General features: G+C 42.0%; 2 protein-coding genes across 2 annotated transcripts; one reads left to right on the forward strand and one right to left on the reverse strand.

Moving 5' to 3' along the window:
* The first annotated feature begins 422 nt into the window (after nucleotides 1-422).
* Cdc45 (cell division cycle protein 45) lies at nucleotides 423-13,074 on the forward strand. Its single transcript, XM_080278169.1, has 13 exons — nucleotides 423-549; nucleotides 1,621-1,728; nucleotides 2,266-2,448; nucleotides 5,186-5,257; nucleotides 5,905-6,063; nucleotides 6,482-6,543; nucleotides 8,504-8,665; nucleotides 9,322-9,453; nucleotides 9,945-10,205; nucleotides 10,413-10,551; nucleotides 11,597-11,802; nucleotides 12,311-12,387; nucleotides 13,003-13,074. The coding sequence occupies exons 1-13, from the start codon at nucleotides 499-501 to the stop codon at nucleotides 13,065-13,067; spliced, it is 1,677 nt and encodes a 558-aa protein (XP_080134295.1). The 5' UTR covers nucleotides 423-498; the 3' UTR covers nucleotides 13,068-13,074.
* Nucleotides 13,075-16,667: 3,593 nt separating this feature from the next.
* On the reverse strand, nucleotides 16,668-19,760 carry LOC145407153 (uncharacterized). Its single transcript, XM_080278171.1, has 2 exons — nucleotides 19,436-19,760; nucleotides 16,668-18,565 (listed from the first exon to the last, which is right to left on the reverse strand). The coding sequence occupies exons 1-2, from the start codon at nucleotides 19,754-19,756 to the stop codon at nucleotides 18,044-18,046; spliced, it is 843 nt and encodes a 280-aa protein (XP_080134297.1). The 5' UTR covers nucleotides 19,757-19,760; the 3' UTR covers nucleotides 16,668-18,043.
* Between the last annotated feature and the right edge of the window lie 570 nt (nucleotides 19,761-20,330).

A 20,330-nucleotide genomic window follows, 5' to 3' on the forward strand; every position in this document is an offset into this window, starting at 1 on the left:
TGACAGCACGTCTGCCGGCAACCAGTGGTGGTCAGAATCCAGGTAAATGGGTGGCTGGGGAGGGATATGATGAATATATAAATTAAGGTTGGGTTGGTGGAACTAATTTTCTGCTCATATATTTTCTACACAAGCCTTGACTCTCTCTCTCTCTCTCTCTCTCTCTCTCTCTATTTCCCGCTAAATAAAAATCATTTCACAGACCCGTTTGTGACTGCCGCTCATAAATATAATGGTATTATTATTATTATTATTATTGTTATTATTATCATCATCATTAGTAGTAGTAACAGTAGTAGTGGCTATGCTGTAGCGGTTTGAGAACTTTTCAGGGTATTTCGTACACTGGATTTGGCAAAGCTGCATACTTGGCGCCAAGAAGTGTCAACATAAACAAACCGAGCGGTCAAGGGGCAGTGAATTTGGAAATTAATGAGTTTTACATTTACCCTGGACAGAAAGACGAGAAGAAAAGTTGCCTAAGGGAAATAATTGAAGATGTTGGTGTCTGATCTACGGAAGGAGTTCTACGATGTGATTAAGGGAAAGGTAATGTTAATATGAAAGCAACTTGCCAAATTTAACTCGGGCTTTTAACTTTTCTCTCAGGTGAATAAGATTTCATGGCTTTAGCTAGGATAGAATACTAGAGTTGTCTCGACCAGGGTAGGGTGAACAGTTGTAGTATTAACATGTATGCCTCACAGATTTGTTTAAAAAAAAAAATGATATTTGCCAAGCAGAAATAGGTCATGAGAGTTGTCACGGCTGTGAGTGTTAATGTGAAACCAAGTTGCCAAATTCACTGAAACAGTTGAAATAATGTTTATGAAAAATTTTGTCCATGATCTGAGTACAAGAGGTGCAGCTGGGAGGCTGTATCCAGTGTTTGGGCATTCCTTTTGAAAACTGTAATTGTGATATATTTATATACAGCCTAGCTTATATCCTCCAATACCGGTTTGTATATGTGTGTGTGTGTGTGTGTTTATGAGAGGGATTTTTCTGCTTGGGAAAAGATGTAGAGCCATAGTTTTGTGTTATCTTGCCTTTGAGCTCTAAAGGGCAAAACTCTCTGCCTTAAAATAAATGAACTGTATAGCCTGATGATCACAGTGATCAGTTTAAAAACTTGCAGAAATATTTAAGTTTTTAAATGATAAAGTCTAGTCAGATTTACACATAAGCAGTGGGAAAAATGGCTGCCTGCCATAGTGGAGCCTCAGGTCATTTCAACCCCAAGATCAGTCCACCACCAGTTATTTTGTCCCAAAATTAAACTAGCCTAGCCTAATTTAATCTAACCTAGCCTAGCCTGAATTACTGTAATTAACATACTGTAATTAATGCATTCTGACCATAGCCACAAGAACTTGAGCCCTGCAGGATACCATTGTTGGTGAAGATAATCCAACCTAACTGCTCTCAGGATCATATGTCATTTCTGCAGCATTTTAATGTCATAAATACATTACATACGGTACTTGTTAAATGTGCAATAAAGGCAGGAGTGCAGATTTTCATCTAGCAATGATAAAAAACCTCCATAGCCAAGTGTGCGATACTCAAGGTATCACTGTAGTCTACATGGCTTGATTAATTCCGTGCAATGTTCCACAGCGTGTTTTGGTCGTGGTTCACTGTGATGTTGACGCCATCTGTGCCAGCAAGATTCTACAGTCACTATTCAGAGCAGACCACATATTGTACACTGTTATACCCATACAGGTTAGTTAGTGCTGAGAGAGAGACCAGCCAGGTTTACTGTATGTGTACAGTTATTTGATGATGATGATGATGTACTGTAGTCTTCATACATTTGTGTTTTCCTACTTTTGGATCCTACGTTTCCCCCTTTTGGTGTTGGTGGTTAGATAAGGATGATGATGTTATATTCCAGTATGTTATGCATTTATGTTTCCAATTTCTTGCCTCTGGATCCCACCTTTACCATTCATAACGTAGGAAGTTGGTTAAGGTTGACAATGATTCCCTACCCAATTTGACTCCTGGCAGCCTCGCTTCAGCCTTGTTTCAACATACTGTAGAGCTGCACCAAGATGAAGTATGTGTGCTACCCATCAGCTGTGGGGTGGGAAGATGCATAGGATGGTGATGATGATGATGATGATGTACTGTAGTGTCTTCTGCATACGTGTTTTCCTTTTATTACTTTGGCTCCTACCATTTCCCTTTATGATGTGGGATTTTGGGTAAGGATGATGATGATGATGATGATACCTCACCCCATTTGACTCCCGGCAGACTCGCTCCGACCTTGTGTCAGCATATGAGCAGCACCGCGATCAAATGCATCATGTGCTTCTCATCAATTGTGGTGGCTGCCTTGACCTGGTGGATGTCCTCAGCCCTCCGGAGGATGCCATCATATATGTAGCAGACAACCACCGGCCGCTTGATGTCTGCAATATTTACAGTGGAGACCAGGTACAGTGCCCTTAATCTAACCTCTCATGGATCCTGTACCTCTTTCAGCTCAGTTGATGACCAAGTTTAGTTGAACTGGAGGGTTGATTTACCTAGTACCAAATGAGCACTCATTTCTGCCTCATAACTAAGGCTTATTATATTATATGTAACCACAACTTAGTGTTCAAGTTATGTGAGTGGCCCAGTTCTTTCTTGTGAAAACAAACTGACAGTAGGCACCACTGACTCTGATGTCTGCAATATAGTATTTGCAGGGAGGACCAGGTAAGGGTGGTAAATGGGTGAGGGTCTAAGGGTCCAAATCAGACTAAAACTTCTGTGCCGTTATGCTAAACACAATTACATTGGTGCTGGAGAGGGATGCCTTCACAGAATGGCAAAAGTATAACTGGAGAGTTCAGATGCCCATTTACACAAATGTTCATCGTATCACTTTCTCCCCAGAGGAAGATGGTGGACTGAAGGAGAAAGGCGACTTCATCCTGCAGTTTGCCAGGTTCATGTTCAGGTGAACCTGGGGCTGCAGGAGCAACAATAATTTCAGTACAGTAATTTCTTTCACTACACCATAGATGTGATCCTAAAAACTATAATATTAAGTGAAAAATAGCTGTAATAGAAGGCTGTTTTCCAGCGAGAAAGAGTGTTTTGAAAAATATTTGAAAAACTATGGTTAGAGTACCAAATATTATATATAACTTTGTGTTTGGGTGTGTATGAACATTCATTCATTCATTCATTGCCAGACGCCATGTATCCCAGACGGGGTGGCCAATGGCTTAGAGTTAATTGTTTTACAGGGAGGGGCACTAATCCTCCACCAACCCCACTTGACATGTAGGGAACATATTAAATGTTAATGTCTGTTTGCAGTTTAACTTAGCCGTGGTTCTGACAGATTCCTTCCCTCACCCTGGGCTTGATCCCATGACCTACTGATATTGTTTTGATCAAACTGATATATTTTATTGGAAGCAACCCAGATAAAGCAACCAAAACTAAAACAGAAAAAAGGAAGAATGTCGCAACTTCATCATAAGGATAAGCAGATATTTGCCATTACAGTACTGCGCTGAGGGAGGATAGAAAATATGCTGTATATAAACAACATCCTAGCTGTGAATGGTATCGGTGGTAGTCTAGTGCCAAAGTGATTGTGAAGGTGGCGGCTGGATTACCTTTGATCGTTATCCAAACATAGTAGCCGCGTGATGGCAAAGTGATAGTAAAGATGGTAGCAGGATTATATTTTACCATTGTCCAAGCATCAGCTGGGTTATTGTGTTCTCTGTCCTACATCCACTCCTCAGATGGCAGTGATTAAGAGTGACTCAGGTGGGTTCATACTGCATCTAAGTAGTGACTGACAAGATCCTCGCTTGGGACGAGTCTGTAGTGTGGTATGCAGAAGAGTCTCATAGTGGCTTATGCCTACTGACCTTAAGGCACTAATCAACTACAAGAAGGATCCCATGCATGGGGAATTTTTTCCTTGGAGGGCATGACAGAGCCAGGCAGTTTGAGTGGACAAGGCTTATGGAGAATCTTGTGCTAGGAGGTTTGGCATGACAGAACCAGGCAGTTTGAATATAGAAGCTCAATGGGAATCTTGTGACAGAAGGTAGTAATGACCCAGTACCCAGCAGAGGGAATTATGTGTCATTGAATACAGATAACCAGCTTATGCCAGTTGCAATGGCAGCAGAATGTTTGTGTGCCAAGAGCTGTCTCACACACTTTCTTGCCAACAATAGGAGCTACCTAACATGGGTCAATCCACCTGCTGCAGTACTTTTTTTTTTCCCTCTCCATGAAGCTATCAAGCCTTACAAAACAGATATCTGAATTTGGCAGCTGCAAGAGGCTTACATGAAGGAGTATAAGTGACTGCCTTTGTGTAAGGGTATGAATCTTTGATGTGATATGAAAATGACAACTCAAGAATAAGAGCAGTGACAGTAGGGTTGTGTGAAGTGCAGAGAATGTATAGGGTAAGGAATTATGTGACTCATGAAAGATGTGGAGTAAGGAAGTCTGTAGACACCAGAGTCGAAGACAGTGTGCCTTAGGAGGCATGATGATTTGGAGAGAATGGATGTGGTTAAGATGGTGAAAAGGAGTGCGTTTGAAGGTAGGAGGAGGCATTGCAGTTCTTAAAGGGGAATAGATATGGTAATGTGTATGTGAGTGTGAGGAAGTGAGTTATTCTTATTGTAATTTACTTTGGCTTGACAAGCAAAAAGGTAACAGAAAAAAAAAATATTTAAGACATATTTGCATATTTGTCCTCCAGGTAATTTTCTTTGTAACAAAGTTACTTTTCATCTAATAGCAAAATTAAAAAGGGTTACTTTAATGGAGACTTAGATACAGTATAGTATCATTGTTCTAAGTCGACAGAGATCCCTAACTCTTTTCAGCACAGTTGGTTAATTGTAGTCAGATTGGAGGGTCACTTTCTCTAATACCCAAGAAGGCTCAGTTACCTCATAACTATGGCTTGAATGGAATATCATGCAGCATGCAACCAAGGCCTAGTATTCGAGGTTAAGGAGTGGCCAAAGGTCTGTCAGGTAAAAAGTAATGGACTCTTGTAACTAAGGATACTTATTCCTGCCACGTAACTAGGGTTCATAATGTTAATGCAATCACAGCATAGCATTTGAAGCTTAGGAGTGGCCCAGTTCCATCAGGTGAAAACAAACTGACTATAGTTACAATTTTTGTCCACCAGGTACGAGTCCTGAGTCAGCTGGGGGAGGATGAGGAAGTGCCAGCCTTTGAGGATGTCTTCAGGGAGGAGGAGGTGAGAGAGAGAGAGAGAGAGATTTAAAAGGCCATTTTCCCTCCATGTGAAATTTCATTGTATTTGATAATGTTCACACAGTTCAGCAATGTGTTTTACATTTTGGTGGAACTTATCAAGCTTCCCTTTCTCATGCCTCTTTGTAAGACAAGAATCTGATGTTTGAAACTAAGCATTCTATCTTTATTAAGACATTTCCTTTTCCTCAGTGGCCTCTCACCACTTATCCTTTTGTAGCCAATTTCTTTATACCAAAGACCCAAACATATTACAACTCTGTATGATGTTGATATAAGATTGTAGCCTGTTTCATTCTTGTGTTTCAGTTATGGCTCATTCCTTAACTTATAATGGTGATAGGTGCTGGTGGCCATTATCTCTTGGAGTGCTGCATACTTCTTTCTCCTTTATCATTCTATCTCTGTATCTGCCTTTGCTTCTCCTACTTCTCCCTTTCCTTCCTATCATTTTCTGTTACTCATCATTCCAGTTCAGGTTGCCCTACACTGACAGACAAGCCAGTTGGTTTCCTGTAACCCAGGAACCATTAACAACACTGGGTGATAACTATGATAATCAGGTAATGGGTTGCCCCATAGCTGTGCCACTGCACAAACCAGACAGTGATCAGGTGACTTGCTTTGTAGAGCTCGGGTGAAGATGAAGGCAGCGATGATGAGGAGGGGAGCAAGAGACGTCGTTTTGATGAGGAGGCATTGGAGCGACGACGGGCCAGGCGACAGTGGCACCAGCAACGCCACAAGATTATCTTTGACTACACACAGTTCTCTTACTTTGGCAGCTCGGTGGGTGGATGGTTATAAGGCAGTAAGAGGTTTATCACCGTCATGATCATCATAATAATCATCCTTATCCACCTCCTGTTCATCATCATCATCATCATCCTTATCCACCTTCTGTTCATCGTCATCATTATCATCATCTTTATCCACCTCCTCTATTCATCATCATCATCCTTATCCACCTCCTCCAGTTCATCATCATCATCATCATCCTTATCCACCTCTTGTTCATCATCATCATCATCATCATCATCATCATCATTTTTTTACCTGCAAGTGGGGTGAGGTAGGGTCCATAAAGTAAGGAAAAGGAAAGAATGGTAATTGGAGAACTAATCAACACCAAGTCCAGTGAAGTGGGCCACACACCCATTCATCCACCTTCCAAACCCATTAATAGTTTTCAAAATTTTCTTTACAGACTGCAGTGCTGATGTTTGACTTAGCGTGGAAACTATCAAAGGACAGCAACGAACTTCTCTGGTGAGTTAGAGAGAGAGAGAAACGGTTGGTGGAGGAGACTGAGACTATATTCCAGGAAAGGAGAGAAAGAAAAAAGTGGGGGATGGAAATGAGAGAAGGAAGGACACTAGTTCAACAGATATTTGACAGTACCCTCCTAGGTTGCATTTGTGTGTGTGTGTGTGTGTGTAATTCACCGGGTCGGTCAGGATCATGTGATGGTTGTGATCTTCAGCATTTTACCCTCCCGGAAGAGAGCTGAGAGCTCATATAGTGTGATCTAAGGGCAAAACCTTGACCTTCACACATGCACACATGCATCCTCTTGCTCATGGAGGACAGAGACCATCCCCTTCATCAGTGAAACTTTTTGCAACCCAAGCAAGGCGCAAACCCCTGTCTTAACAGATCCTAAGCAAGAGCGTTACCACTGAGCCGGCGAGCAGTGTGTGTGTGTGTGTGTGTGTGTGTGTGTGTGTGTGCGTGAGAGAGGATGAGAAAGTAGGCAGATTAAAAAGTGAGAGGGTAAGGAAGAAATCTGGTAAAGAGGGAATGAAAGAAAAAGGAAATATACGAACATAAGAAGAAGAATGCAAAGTGATGGCCAGTGAAACCAGTTCTATAAATATAAGTGGTCCCCAAGGCTGAGAGAGAGAGAGAGGGAAGGGGTTAGGAATGCACATGAAGATATAAAAGTCCCACAAGCTCATTTGATGACCACTTATTATCCTTTGTTTTATACATAGCCATTTTTCTACCTCTCATCTTTATTTTTTTTTTTCTCTCTCTCTCTCTCTCTCTCTCTCTCCATTCCCCCTCCTTCCCTCTTTCTCTGTTCCTTTTTTCTTTTTCTTTCCACTGATATAGGGTTGCTTGGTGCGTTGTGTCTATGGTGGTGTATAGGGGTCATGTATAGAGTCCTTTTATGTAGGCCTATGTAGAGTGTTGTATATCGGGGGTTGTATATGGAGTGTTGTATATCGGGGGTTGTATATGGAGTGTTGTATATCAGGGGTTGTATATGGAGTGTTGTATATCAGGGGTTGTATATGGAGTGTTGTATATTGGGGGTTGTGGAAGTAGACAGACATACACACAGACATAGAGAGGGAGAGAGAGAGTTAGGGTCTGTGGGATTATTGAAACATTTTGTAATGTTTTTAGTACAAATGTAAGACTTTATACAGTTACTTTGGCCCACAAGAAACAGTTTTGGGATAAGCATCCAAGGAGGGTGACCAATTTTCAAATTAACCTCCCACAGAAAAAAAATACCTCTCAAAACTTATTTATTACTTGAGCTGGGGACTTGGTTTTGATGTTTTATCCATTTTTGCTGACACACAAAAAGCCATTTTCAAGATCAGAGTCCAGCTGTAGTCCATTGCTGACAGTTTTGGCAGCCGTATTCTATATGGCCCCCAGTGATATCAGTTAATTCTCATAACCTTATTATTTGAGATGGAGACATATTCTTGGTGTCTGTACCCCTTTTTTCAGACATCTAGAACCCATCTCTACAATTTTACCCACGGACAGTTGGGTGGGGGTGTATTGTTTTCTTTCCTGTGTGTGTGTGTGTGTGTGTGTGTGTGTGTGTGTGTGTGTGTGTGTGTGTGTGTGTGTGTGTGTGTGTCCATTCATGAACATTATACTGTAACTCAGAGCAGTTATATTCAACTTGGCCCTGACTTAATGGACAGATTAAGGGCCAGGCATGAATAAAACCTGAGCGAAATGTGTTAATGTCCAGGACAGTACAGTCACATCTCTCATCATCTCTCAGTTTACTGACTTATCTGTCTTTCTACCAGTTTATTTGTTTCTGAATGGTGGAGCAGAGCATCGTTAGCATGATGGAGGGGTAGGTAAATGAGCCTTCCAAATCAAAGTCTAGTTTGTTAACAACTGGGACTCTGAAGATTTGTCTGTCTATCCATGTGTCTGTGTTTCTCTCTCGCTCTTACTGGACTCTCTACAGGTGGGGCATTGTTGGAGTGACGGAGGGTCAGGTAAACGAGCGTGCTGAGTCTGAACGAAGTGTGCTAACAACAGGGACGCTACAGGGTCATGTATCTCGCCTCAACCACCAGGCGCAGGACACACACCCTCTTGACTCACTCCGCATCACCTTCCAGAAAGAGTATCCTTTTAGAGTGCCAGTGTTGTTCTCTTTATTGTTGTTGCTGTTATTATTAATATTATTATCATCATTATTCATTGTTGTTATTATGATGATGATAGCAGTGTGGAAAACAGTCAGAAGCTGGGAAACCTGCAAGGAATATCTCTTCCTAGGTGGTGACCCTGACAGAATTATCTTCAACATACATTATTCTCACATACCTCCCTCACTCTCAAACACTCCTCATCCCCCTCTTTGTCTCTTAATAGTAGACTGCTTCACTTTTCTTCCAAAACAAAGAAGGGATGCTACTTACAAGATTACAACTCCTCACTTTCACAGACTTTTTTTTTTTTTACCCTGTCTGTATGCAGTCACTGAATACAGTATGTTCATATTATCTCACTGTACTGGTACCGGGTACTTCTTTTTATCCATGCATTAATTCTTCATGTCAGATCTTATTGTTCTTCTATTCCAAAATATTCATAAGCTTCTCTGTTGCTTTCATAATACAATTTGTTTATGCCTGCAGCTCCTCTGAAAAAAGTTAATTTCTACAGCTTAAAACCTCACTCACACCTCAGGTTTCAGTTCTGTATGAGTGTCAGCAGGAACACACTCTCACACAGCATCCTCTTCATGATTTCCTTAGCCAGCATGCCCTCCATCAGACTAAAGCTTGCCCTGTACCGCCACTGGAGCCTTGTGGAGAGCATGCGTCACTCCATATACACATCCACGACACTGAAACTCTGGACTCTGCGTGGTGAAAAGAGGTTGCAGGAACTACTAGCAGAAATGGGGTGAGTGGGTCACTGGAACTTGATAATGTTAACTAATATTGTCAAGCTTAATTGTCTCATTGTTGGAACAAGTCTTGCAATTTTTTTCAACTAAGTCTAGATGAGTATATTTAGCTGAGAATGACCCATAAGAGCCTGAATGCTAATATTACCCAAATTATCTATTATATCTAGCTGAGAATGAGCAGTAAGAGCCTGAGTGTTAATATTCCCCAAATCATCTTTTGTATCTAGATGAGAATGAGCCATAAGAGTCTGTGCTAATATTCCCCAGATCATCCTACCTCATGATGCTGGAGAGGGACACCTTCATGTGGTAGCATTGATATAGCAGAGCTGTTCTGTCTAGTTATACAAATGTCCCTCAGCTCTCCCTGTCCACCAGTAGGAAGATGGTGGACTGCAGGAAAAGGGCAGCTTAACCATGAAGTCCACTGTGTTCATATCCAGATGAACCTAGGGCCATAGCAACAATGAGGTATGCTTCACAGGCTTCCATTGGTCCAGTGTCGCCAGCTATACAGTGGGATGGATGTGAGTCTCCGACAGGCCCTCCATTCCCTGCTTGAGGAGAAAGCAGAGAAATACGGGCTCCCAGACCTCCTCTACCCCTCCTTTGTGGCGGGGCGGGGCTTCCGGGGCGGGATGGGTGCAGGGGACTATGTGTTTGCTGCCTTAGCGCTGATGGAATCGCCCCACAAGGATGTGACACCAACGGCAGCTTCTTTGGAGGTGGCCGACTGTTTGAGTGTGTAAGTATTGGTGAGTGGAGAGAGAGAGAAGGGGGGAGAGTATACAGCTATAAGTACTGGTATTGTATATTCATATTTAACTTGTATATTAGAGAAACAGAGAAAGTATTTACACTTCAGTACATTCTTACTCAGTTCATGCGTGTGTGAGAGAGTGAGAGGAAGCAGGGATTCCATCCATCAGTATCTTTGTTTTCTCTCACCCAGGGGTCGAGAGGATGTATTAGAACGAGGGATCGAGGCTAGCAAACGACAACTTTCGGCAGTGTATCGGCAAGTGCAGACATTCCTAGACATGAATCAAGTTATATCAGCTGGACCATTTCTGTATGCTACTGTTTTGCAGGTTAGAGAGAGAGAAAACCTTCTTTAACAATTATCAAGTATATCAAATGTTCTACTGTTCTTCATAAATCTGAAGAACAGTAGAACAGAAATAGCCCTGCTTATATCATTTGATCTGTAGATAGATAGATATAGATCAAATGATATAAGCAGGACTATTTCTGTTCTACTGTTCTTCAGATTTATGTGTGGTGAGAGGATGCCAAAGATTTTGCAGATACCTGTATTGCCACTTAGGGAAGAGTGGTTAGTCACTCTTGCCTTAAATTTCTGGACTGAGTTGGCTAGCCCCAGACTTGGTGCTCCTCTTGTCTTGCAGCAACCCATATATCTCCCTCCCAGGGCACCCTCCCTGTGCATGGTTCCTCTCTGTGCCACACATCTCTACTTTCCTTATGGTGGTAGGTGGTGGCAACCATCATCCACTCCCTTGATGTAATGCTGCCCACTGCTTATCTTTATCATTTTATCATTCTTTTTTTGTGTCTGTCTTCCTCTTGCCCACTTTTCCCATTCCATCCTGTCTCCTTCTGTTACTCTTCTTTCTACTTCAGGTGGCTCTACACTGAATGGCAGGCCTAATGGTTTCCTTTGACCAAGGAACCCAAGAAACCATTCACAATGCTGGGTGGTAACCATATAGCCAAATAACAGGGTGATGAGGAGCCTGTGGTGCCTCTGCTAACTGGGTGGAGACAGCGCAAATGCAGCAGCCATCCAGGAACCAAACTTTCATACTTTTCCCTGCACTTCACTGTAGCAAGGTGCTGTCAGCTGCATGGGAAAATGGTTCACCACGTAGGACAACCCTGCAAGGGTGGTTTTTTGCTTGTGGTTGATAGGTTTGCCCAGCCAGACAGACCAGGGTTAATCAACAACAGCAACAACTATCCTTGTTTTATTCTTGTAGTCTAATCTATAGCCATAAGAGTTGCCCAACATGAACCAGCTGTTCTACTGTAATTATTCTCTGCTCTTAATTTCCAGTTCGTTTGATGTCTTGTCATCTTCTAGCAAAAATATTACATCTCCCCCCCTCCCCCCAGGGTGCCCCTGATGCCTGGTTCTTCTCCGCACCACATTGCCTTACCGTGTTGGCCCAGTTCACCCTGCGAGCACACGTGTCCATCTCACGAGGCCGCAAGTCCGCATCCCTTCCATTAGTCCTCACCACCCCGGATGTGCGCTCAGAACAACCAGACTTCTGCCTTGTGTGTGGAATTCCACCCACCTCGGAGGACTCCAGACGAAAGTTAGTATGGCAGCTAGATTGATTTTACTAAGCCGTTTCCTCTACCAAGATTGGTATGTTTTTGTCTCAGTTTGCTTGTCTGCAGTCTTTCTGCATTGTGAAAAAACTACTGGCTATAACTGCACCAGATTTCAAGTTATGGTTGAGAACCATCAGAGACAGGAACAAGTGATTCAATTTGGAGCAAAGTAAAAGGTCAAAGATTGCGGTCAGAAGGGGGAAACAGTGCTGCCTTGTGGAAGGTATTTGCACTCTGGTGGCTATAGATATTGCTGCCACTGGACTGATGAATACGAAGAGTTTAAGTAATGAAAGTAGTAGAGTACAAAGTTCAATATGCGGTGCAGTGGAAAGTTGAGCAGCACGGAGGAGGAAAGTGGTCAGTGCTATGAAGGCCTTAATATGAGACAGAACTCTGAGTATGGAGAGGAAAGTTGCAAATAATAATAATGATGATGATAATGTTGGTAGAGTCTGATTTTTGTGTGTGTTTTTTGTATTTTCACAGTTTCTTTGGTAAGGCGTTTGAACAGGCAGCTGAAAAGACTGGCTCGAGGGCACAGCTGGAGTTCTTTGATACCAATAGTAAGTTGAGAGAGAGAGAGTATTAATGTTCTGTTGTATGCCGGTTAATGGCCTATAATTTTAAGTCTTCATTTTTGTCCTGTCAGTATTTTTTATTTTAATTAGCTACTTGGAGGCGTGACAGAGTGACTTGGAGGCGTTTTGTCTGCGGCCACCCTTTGCGGGATTAGGGCATCGGGCTATAGATAGATAGATAGATAGAGATACTTTTTTTTTCCTTTTTTTCTGGAGAGGTGCACTTTCATGTGATGGCACTAACATAGCTGTGTGGTGGAGCAACCAGGAGGATGGGCTGCAGGAGAAGGACAAATTCAACCTGCAGTCCACTGGGTTCACATTCAGCTGAACCTTGGACCACAGTTACTACTACAACTACTACTATTTCCACTACCACCACTAATACTACTGCTGCTGCTACAACTACTACATTGTTTTTTATTTTTTTTGGGGGGGGAGGGGCTAATATCAGGTACTGTAATTATTTTCCATTGCAGTTTTTCTTCCAGTGTTTTTAATATTTTCTTTCTTTCATGCTAATACGAGATTATTTTAAATTTTTTTTTGTTCTCACAGTATTAACTCATTGTTCTGTAATTATTGTTCTTCTCTCTGCAGTTATCCGGCTGAGTGTTGAAGATCGGAGCAAGTTCTTCGATGCATTGATATCCCTGCTGAGCTAGTCGGGTGAACGAGGGGGGGGTGCAGACTCATTAAAAGGTGAAGAGAAGGAGAGTGAATTGAGTGAGAAAAAATGGCAAGAGAAATGAGAGACAGACTGAGAGAAATGAGAGAGAGAGAATTTTGCATCACCTCCTGTGTGATAATGGTTTTTATATCTTTTCATAACCTGTCAGAAATAATATAATTTCCTTTATTTTCTACTTGCTGCCATGAGATGATTTTTTAGTTCAGGAATAAATACTGTACAATTTTTTTTTTCCCCACCTTAAAATTGTCAACATTTTCGGAAAAAATGTATTACTCTCCAGAGAATAATGACATTTAAGTTTTGTGCTAATGATTGGATTTTTAGTTGATGAAGTATTCCCTTTTTTTTTTTTTTTTTAATGAAGTCAACTATAATTTACAGAGAAATTTAATAATCACTGGACCATGGAATTTATAGTTTTACTTTCTTCTTTTTACCATGGAATGATTTTTAGTTCAGGAATTGGTACAGAAGTTCTTTTGTATCCTCTTCATACTTTTGCCTTTTCATTCACAATATTTAAATGTCTTCTGATAACGTCTTTGAGTATATACAGTATTCACATAATGCTACTGTGAAGCCATTTTGTGTTGATATGTAAATTTTTATATCACCCATTATTATTATTGTTATTATCATCATTATTATTATTATTATTATTATTATTTATTATTATTATTAAGTCCATGATAATTTTTCAGAAAAATTGTAATAATCACAGAAGCAGTGTGTCTTCTTTTCATATTTTGCCACTGTGAGATTATTTGTGTTGAGGCATTAATGCAGAAAGTCCTGTTAATATATTATCCTTTATTACATCATTTTTTATTAGAGTATTTAGTCCACAAATATACGCAGGAAAATATGTAAGAATTTCTAGATGATAACATATTATTTCCTTCTTCCTCCCATATGGTGATTTTAGTTGAGGGATAGAGTTTATTTACTTATTTATTTTTCAACATTATTTTTTGCTGGTGGGTCTACATAATTTACAGATAATTAGTATTAATCTCTGGAGCATAGGATTCCATGTTCTGTTTTCATCATGCTACCTTGAGGCAATTTTAGTTGGTGTTACATTATGATCCAAGGCTCAGTTGGACATGAGCCTAGTAGACTGTAGGCTGAAGCTGACCTGTTTCAGCCCACCATCATCATTTTGGGAGGCAGGGATGGAGTTTAGAGACGTTTGTATGGCCAGACAACTTATATTATACTTCATACCAGTTAATCTGACCAGGCATGTATGGCAACACTGTTCACACTGAGATTCTGATTGGCTGGAGGTGTTTGTTCGATTTTGTTGTTGCTGGAACAGTGTTGCCATACATGCCTGGCCAGATTAATTGGTATGAGGTATAGTGTCACCACAGAAATACTGTATAGTATGTGGTATGGTCCTTTTTGCCAAATGACACTGGCAGTAATCATGTGTAATTTAGGCAGTTGAGCTTCTCAGCCTTGGTGGTGCCTCTCTCCCCAGCATCACAGTTTTATGCTCATTTTACTCTAATTTGGGCCAAAATTTCCATCTCTCCACCTTGAATTCTGATGTGTAATGGGAGATTAACACCAGATTATGATACAGTACTAGTTATTAAGTAGTGTTACGGAAAGGATATAGAACTATAGTACAGTATTCTTATTCTGGCACTGAGCTATCTGAAATAAGCTGTGAAAGGTTGAAAATCTGGGTCAAGTTTGAGTAAAAGGAGTATAATCAAGGAATTAATGAAACATACTGGTGGTGCATCAGCTTAAGGTACACTGCTATCACTACAGACGGTGATACTAGGGAGAGACACATTCATGTGGTGGCACTGATATGACCAGGCAATGGAGCTGCCGTGTTATGCAGCTGTCCCTCAGTCTCCTTCCTGTCTCCTGAAAGGAGGATGGTGGACTGCAGAAGGAGGACAGCTTTCGCCCTGCAGTCCACCAGATTCACGTTTAGATGAGCCTGGGGTTGCAACTACTTACTACTAATAGCACCACCACACTCACTCCCTCCTTCTTTATACTGTACTTGGTTAGCTTGAGGAAGGGCTGGTGCTAGCTCACATTCCCCTTCAGGTCTGGTTCTGCGTGGCAGTCATACAGATTGATACAGAATGTGTGTGTGTGTGTGCATAAATTTTCATTAAGTTGACAGTCCACTTATCTGTACTGTACATTTTATAAGGTAAAGTATGAATGAAAATAAATCCTATAATTAAAAGCATTTTTGTGCATTATTACATGAGCAGTACAAAATAATTCATGGGAAATAAAGCATAATTTGAACCAAATATTAAAGCAAACTATCAATAAAATCATAAAATACAGAATTCAGTTCCACGTCAAAATACTGACATAAGCAAAAGTTTTCCGAGACTTCTCTACCAACTGTGGATATGGAAGTCTACGTGAATTATTTTTATGTGATGGCAATATCAAGTACACAAGAAAACAGTAAGAGAAGGAAGGATACTCTAGTGGTTAGGGAGGAATGTAAAATCAAGAGCATATTATCATGTTGCAAGAATTAAGACTTCATTTTCATTTGAGAAAGAGAGAAAGGATACAGCATTCAAGTTCTGGGAGTAATGTAGTTCCATCAGGTGAAAGGAAACCCACTACATTACAAAGCACAAAAGCTGAAACTAATCACATAAAAATGTAATGGTACACATTAATAATGTACTTAAAAGTACTGTGTGACATGAGACAAGTTAAGGATTTTTTTTCTTAACCTTGCTTGCTGTTCTCACATTGCACATTTCATTGGGTTTTATCACTTATCTGTGTAATATCTATCCATAACTAGGTACCTTGACTGCAAAGGGAAGGCCATAAATAAATCACCTTCACATTGCCCAATGTTCTGTCATCAAGCTACTCTTCCTCCCAAATCACTTTTGCAAAGTACAGTATATACCTCTGCTTTCTCCACCTTTTCTCTGTCTGTTACTCCCTTCACCTCTCTCCATATCTGTATCCAAGACATGGGACAAGGTCATAGTGTGTGGCCTCAGTTATAAGGGACTGAGTAGGGTTGCTGCCCGAGATCGAGCAGCATGGAGAACCGCCGTTAGGTGACCAAGGCTGACATATGCAAGCATGTTGGAGCCTTTTATAAATGATACAAACGGGACAAATCAACACTACTTTGAATGCTGTGACTGAATTGTGGAGAAACATACACTGTGAATTAATAAATGGATTAGTATTCAGTCATATGAACACACAAGTTCTCATGTATAATTATACAACATAGGGTCATCCCTTTGGATTTGAACTGATGGGCACAGTACTTGACCTTGACCCTTTTCCTAGGATGAGTTTTATTGTTTTACTGCAAACTTCAGTCAACATTTACTCTGCTTCCGAGACCTCTCATATTAAAAGAGTTTAAGAATCCAAACTATGACCCCCTCCAGTCTGAAAAGTCTCCTAAGTTTATTAAAACTGCCTGATGGTTACCAAAATGACATGACAGATACTGTGTATCACCTGACTAACAGGGTTAACTGTACAGTCTGTCCTTGTTATACGTTGCTAATGTGTTCAAAATATAAATATTTCCATAATGACTGTTGACAAGTTTATATAAAATAATACATATACAGTATATAATACAAGTTCACTCTCATCTTAAATGTCGGGACCAACTGCCTGACAATCTCTACATGCTCTCCCCGACAGACGGCACTCATCATTATTATTATCAGGTTGTGTATATTTGATTTATTATTATTATTATTTAAAAAAAAAAGATCTTGGCACCATGGATGGTATCAGTGATGTGGGACAAAGTGTTTGTATCACAATGGAACATTACAAAACAACAACCTTATATATGTACAGCCACAGTTACTGTAATGCCTCATACTGTAAAATTAACTCACCATACGAGATGCAGTACATGCTCACTGAGGGAACAACCCACAGCTGCATCAGAGAAAGTAAATCTTGTGATAATTCTTGCTGGATCAGATTCTCATAAGTTAGGTTTTCTAGATCCAGTTCCTTAATATTTTTGTCTGCAGTTTAGAAATATTAACAATGGAGAAAAGTAAGAGGAGAAATATTATACATTACTCTGCACCAGCCAGTTTATCTGTAGATACACACCTTCTGACAGTTACCCTCTAAGTGGCTAGGATAATTTTTTTCATACTGATAAAATATTGATCTCCATCACACAATATGTTTGTATTTATTCATAAATACAAACGTACATTTTCGATGGTGGCTTAGAAGGTGGGGGTCTTTGGAAGTTGACTTGCACAGAGTATAGACAGATTTTTTTTTTTTTTTGATGACTATACCTGACGACTGCTGTGCTGCCATGCCCATGATGCTTTACACTGTAATTTACCAATATACTTTAATACCTTGGGTGGCGATGCTCATTGGCTACTATCTGCACAGTGAGGTCGATCATAGTCCAATTCCAAATTAGAATTACTGTGCTGTACACTCTGCCATGACTCATCTTTCCATATCTGTCCATACTCCCTCATTCTAACTTCATAACCTACAATTATAAATCAATTTGGAATGGACTGCACAGTTCCAGGGAATGGAGTTATCAGGCACAGATAACGCAGTTTGTTGGAACACATTTTGTTTCGTCCAGGCATCGATGCAAATAAGTTTATAGGACTTTGAGCCTCCTTACCACGCCAAGGTAGTGTTCCACAAGGAGGATTATAATGGTAAAACACAGTGCAAACCAGACAGGGCAAATGCAGCTGCCAGTCAGTCAGAGCATGACTGTCCACATGCACATGAAAGTCATCAAATTGTCTTAAGGGTAAGAGTGTTAAGTGGCCATTCCATGCACAATCAATCATCCATTTGTGATCAGAAAGTGCATGGAATGGCCACATGCATTTACAACAGAATTTACAGACAGTTGCATCAATAGACTGCACTGCATGATGATGCTCAATGTCCGGTTCAGTTTGTGTCAATCTTGATGCCCAGTTGACGTACAACCTCCTCCAGCCGTGCTCGGTCCTGGAACAACTGCTGAAACATAGTCACCTGCTGCTGGAGGGCCTCATTTTCTTGCCTGAGGGTGGCTTGGTCCCTGATCAGCTGCTCCAAGGTGACCACAGTGACTCCAGAGCCCTGCTGGCTGTTGGAGGTCTCCTGCACCGAGGAGGCTGAATTCGGTCGGGCCGGGACCAGTGGCGGTCGGGTCGGCACCTTGCGTATGGCACCAGTGGCCTTGTTGGTCTGGGGATGGACATGCATGAAGAGCAATGGACCAGCTGGGGTGTTGGCATGCAGGATATTGGGGGCCAGACTTAGCACCTGTTCAGCCGTCATGTAGGTAATGCGGGCCTGCTTGTTGGCCATGAAGTTGGCTGGCAGCTCCACCGGCTGGGCCCTGGGGGCGGGCATGGGAGGGAAGGGGATGGTGGTGGCAGTGGCGCCCTGCGGTCCAGTTGGATTGGCTGGGTTGCCATTGGCCTGCTGTGACAGTATTAGAAAAATTATTATTATGATTCATGCAGTTATGTACAAAACAGTGTTTTAAACTTTTTATAGTATATTTACTTGTTAGTAATCCTGTAAAAGGTCTGAATTTGAATTTTGGACAGTTCAGAGAGGTTAGTGCATACACATGCAAACAGACACACTTGTCCCAGTGCTGGCTACTACACTGTATTGGGGGAGAAGGTGGCTAATTGGTTGACAGGTGGCCTGTAGTCCTAATGAACCCAGGCTCACATCCCTGCTGGGGCAGGGAACAGTTTAAGGATTTGAATTTCATAAAAGCAGACTTTACTATCTACCAAAAAGGACCCACTAACATGTCATAAAAATACCCCTGCTAACACCAGTATGCCAATCTTGTATAAGACAGCCCTAGCATGTATTCAATATGGATGGTGGGTGCTGGTGCTGAAGTGGTGACATGGAGGTGTATGGCATGTAAGAGGACTACTGGGTCTTGAGTGCAGGCTGTGAAGCCTATGCCCAGAGTCGGACACATAAAACAAAAAAATGTGGACGGATTACTTACTGATATAGTCTACTTCTACATAAAAGCTTTGGATTTATAAGTGTTGGAGAGTGATGCCTTCCCATGCTTGCAAAAATGTAGCTGGACTGCACCATTGTCTGGTTATATAAATGTCCCCTAAATACAATCCCTATCCCCCAAAAAGTGGATGATGGATTTCAGAAGGGCAGCTCAAGTCTGCAATCCACTGGTTTCACTGTGCAGATGAATCTGGGGCCACAACAAAAATAGCTGTGCAGTCCACCAGTTTTGTGTTTCAAATAAGCCTAAGGTAACAAGAACAACAGCAACTGTCGCCAAAGCAAGTAAGGTCCTACCTGGTTACCATTCTTCTTGGGCACAACGTAGGGCTGGGTCCGCACTGGCTGCTTCCCCTGCTTAACCAGCCCTGGTTCCTTGTGGCCCAGCTTGGCAGCAGAAGCCTCAGCCTCAGTCTGCTGTTGCTTGGGTGGTGATGGGGCAGGGCGAGCAGTATTAGTGATGATGGAAGGGAGACGTGGGTTGATCGGCACCGTGGCTGCAAGGGATGACACTCGGCCAAGGTCACAAGTGGACGGCATGGCTTGACGGTCATACCCACTGCCCGGGACGCGCACTAGTGAGCGTGATAGGTCACCTGTTCCCTCTGGAGCTACCATGGTTCTTGTTCGGGGGGGGGGGGGGCGAGAGGGTTCCTAGATTCCTGTTTGGAGTGTAAGACTCTGGGGGGGATTGATGCAGGACCTCTTAGTGTCCTCTTGGGAAGGGTCTTAAGATTCCCGTGGGGGGGGGGAGATATGATTCCTAGATGGGTGGGAAAGGAGTACTACCCCTAGATGGGGGGGGGGGGAGGTCTAAAACTCCAAGTGGGGGGAGGTTAAAAACTCCAAGTGAGGGAGGGAAGTCTAAAACTCCAAGTGGGGGGGGGAGTCTAAAACTCCAAGTGGGGGGGGGAGTCTAAAACTCCAAGTGGGGGGGAGTATAAAACTCCTAGTAAAGGGGGGGGGATTAAAACTCCAAGTGGAGGGGGTGGTAGGTCAAGCTCCCAGTGGAGGAAGATCTAAAACTCTTAGTGAGGGGGTGGGGGGAGGTCTCAGACTCCTAGTGAGGGAGGGGGGAGGTGTACGACTTGAGGAGGGGGAGGTGTACGACTTGAGGAGGGGGAGGTCTACAACTCCTAGTGAGGGTGGGGAGGTGTAAGCCTACTTGGATCGGTGATCTGTTCTCAACCTG

This window comes from Coenobita brevimanus, chromosome 72 (assembly GCF_032717465.1).
Source record: "Coenobita brevimanus isolate Jiangsu-jjx chromosome 72, ASM3271746v2, whole genome shotgun sequence".
NCBI classification, from domain to species: Eukaryota; Metazoa; Arthropoda; class Malacostraca; order Decapoda; family Coenobitidae; genus Coenobita; species Coenobita brevimanus.

Bases quoted from the DNA above. Each gene is read 5' to 3' on its own strand.
- Cdc45 (XM_080278169.1), top strand. From the start codon at position 499: ATGTTGGTGTCTGATCTACGGAAGGAGTTCTACGATGTGATTAAGGGA. The intron at 2,449-5,185 runs GTACAGTGCCCT...TTTGTCCACCAG, and splicing joins ATATTTACAGTGGAGACCAG to GTACGAGTCCTGAGTCAGCT. The intron at 12,388-13,002 runs GTAAGTTGAGAG...TTCTCTCTGCAG, and splicing joins GGAGTTCTTTGATACCAATA to TTATCCGGCTGAGTGTTGAA.
- LOC145407153 (XM_080278171.1), bottom strand. From the start codon at position 19,756: ATGGTAGCTCCAGAGGGAACAGGTGACCTATCACGCTCACTAGTGCGC. The intron at 18,566-19,435 runs GTAGGACCTTAC...ATACTGTCACAG, and splicing joins CCAAGAAGAATGGTAACCAG to CAGGCCAATGGCAACCCAGC.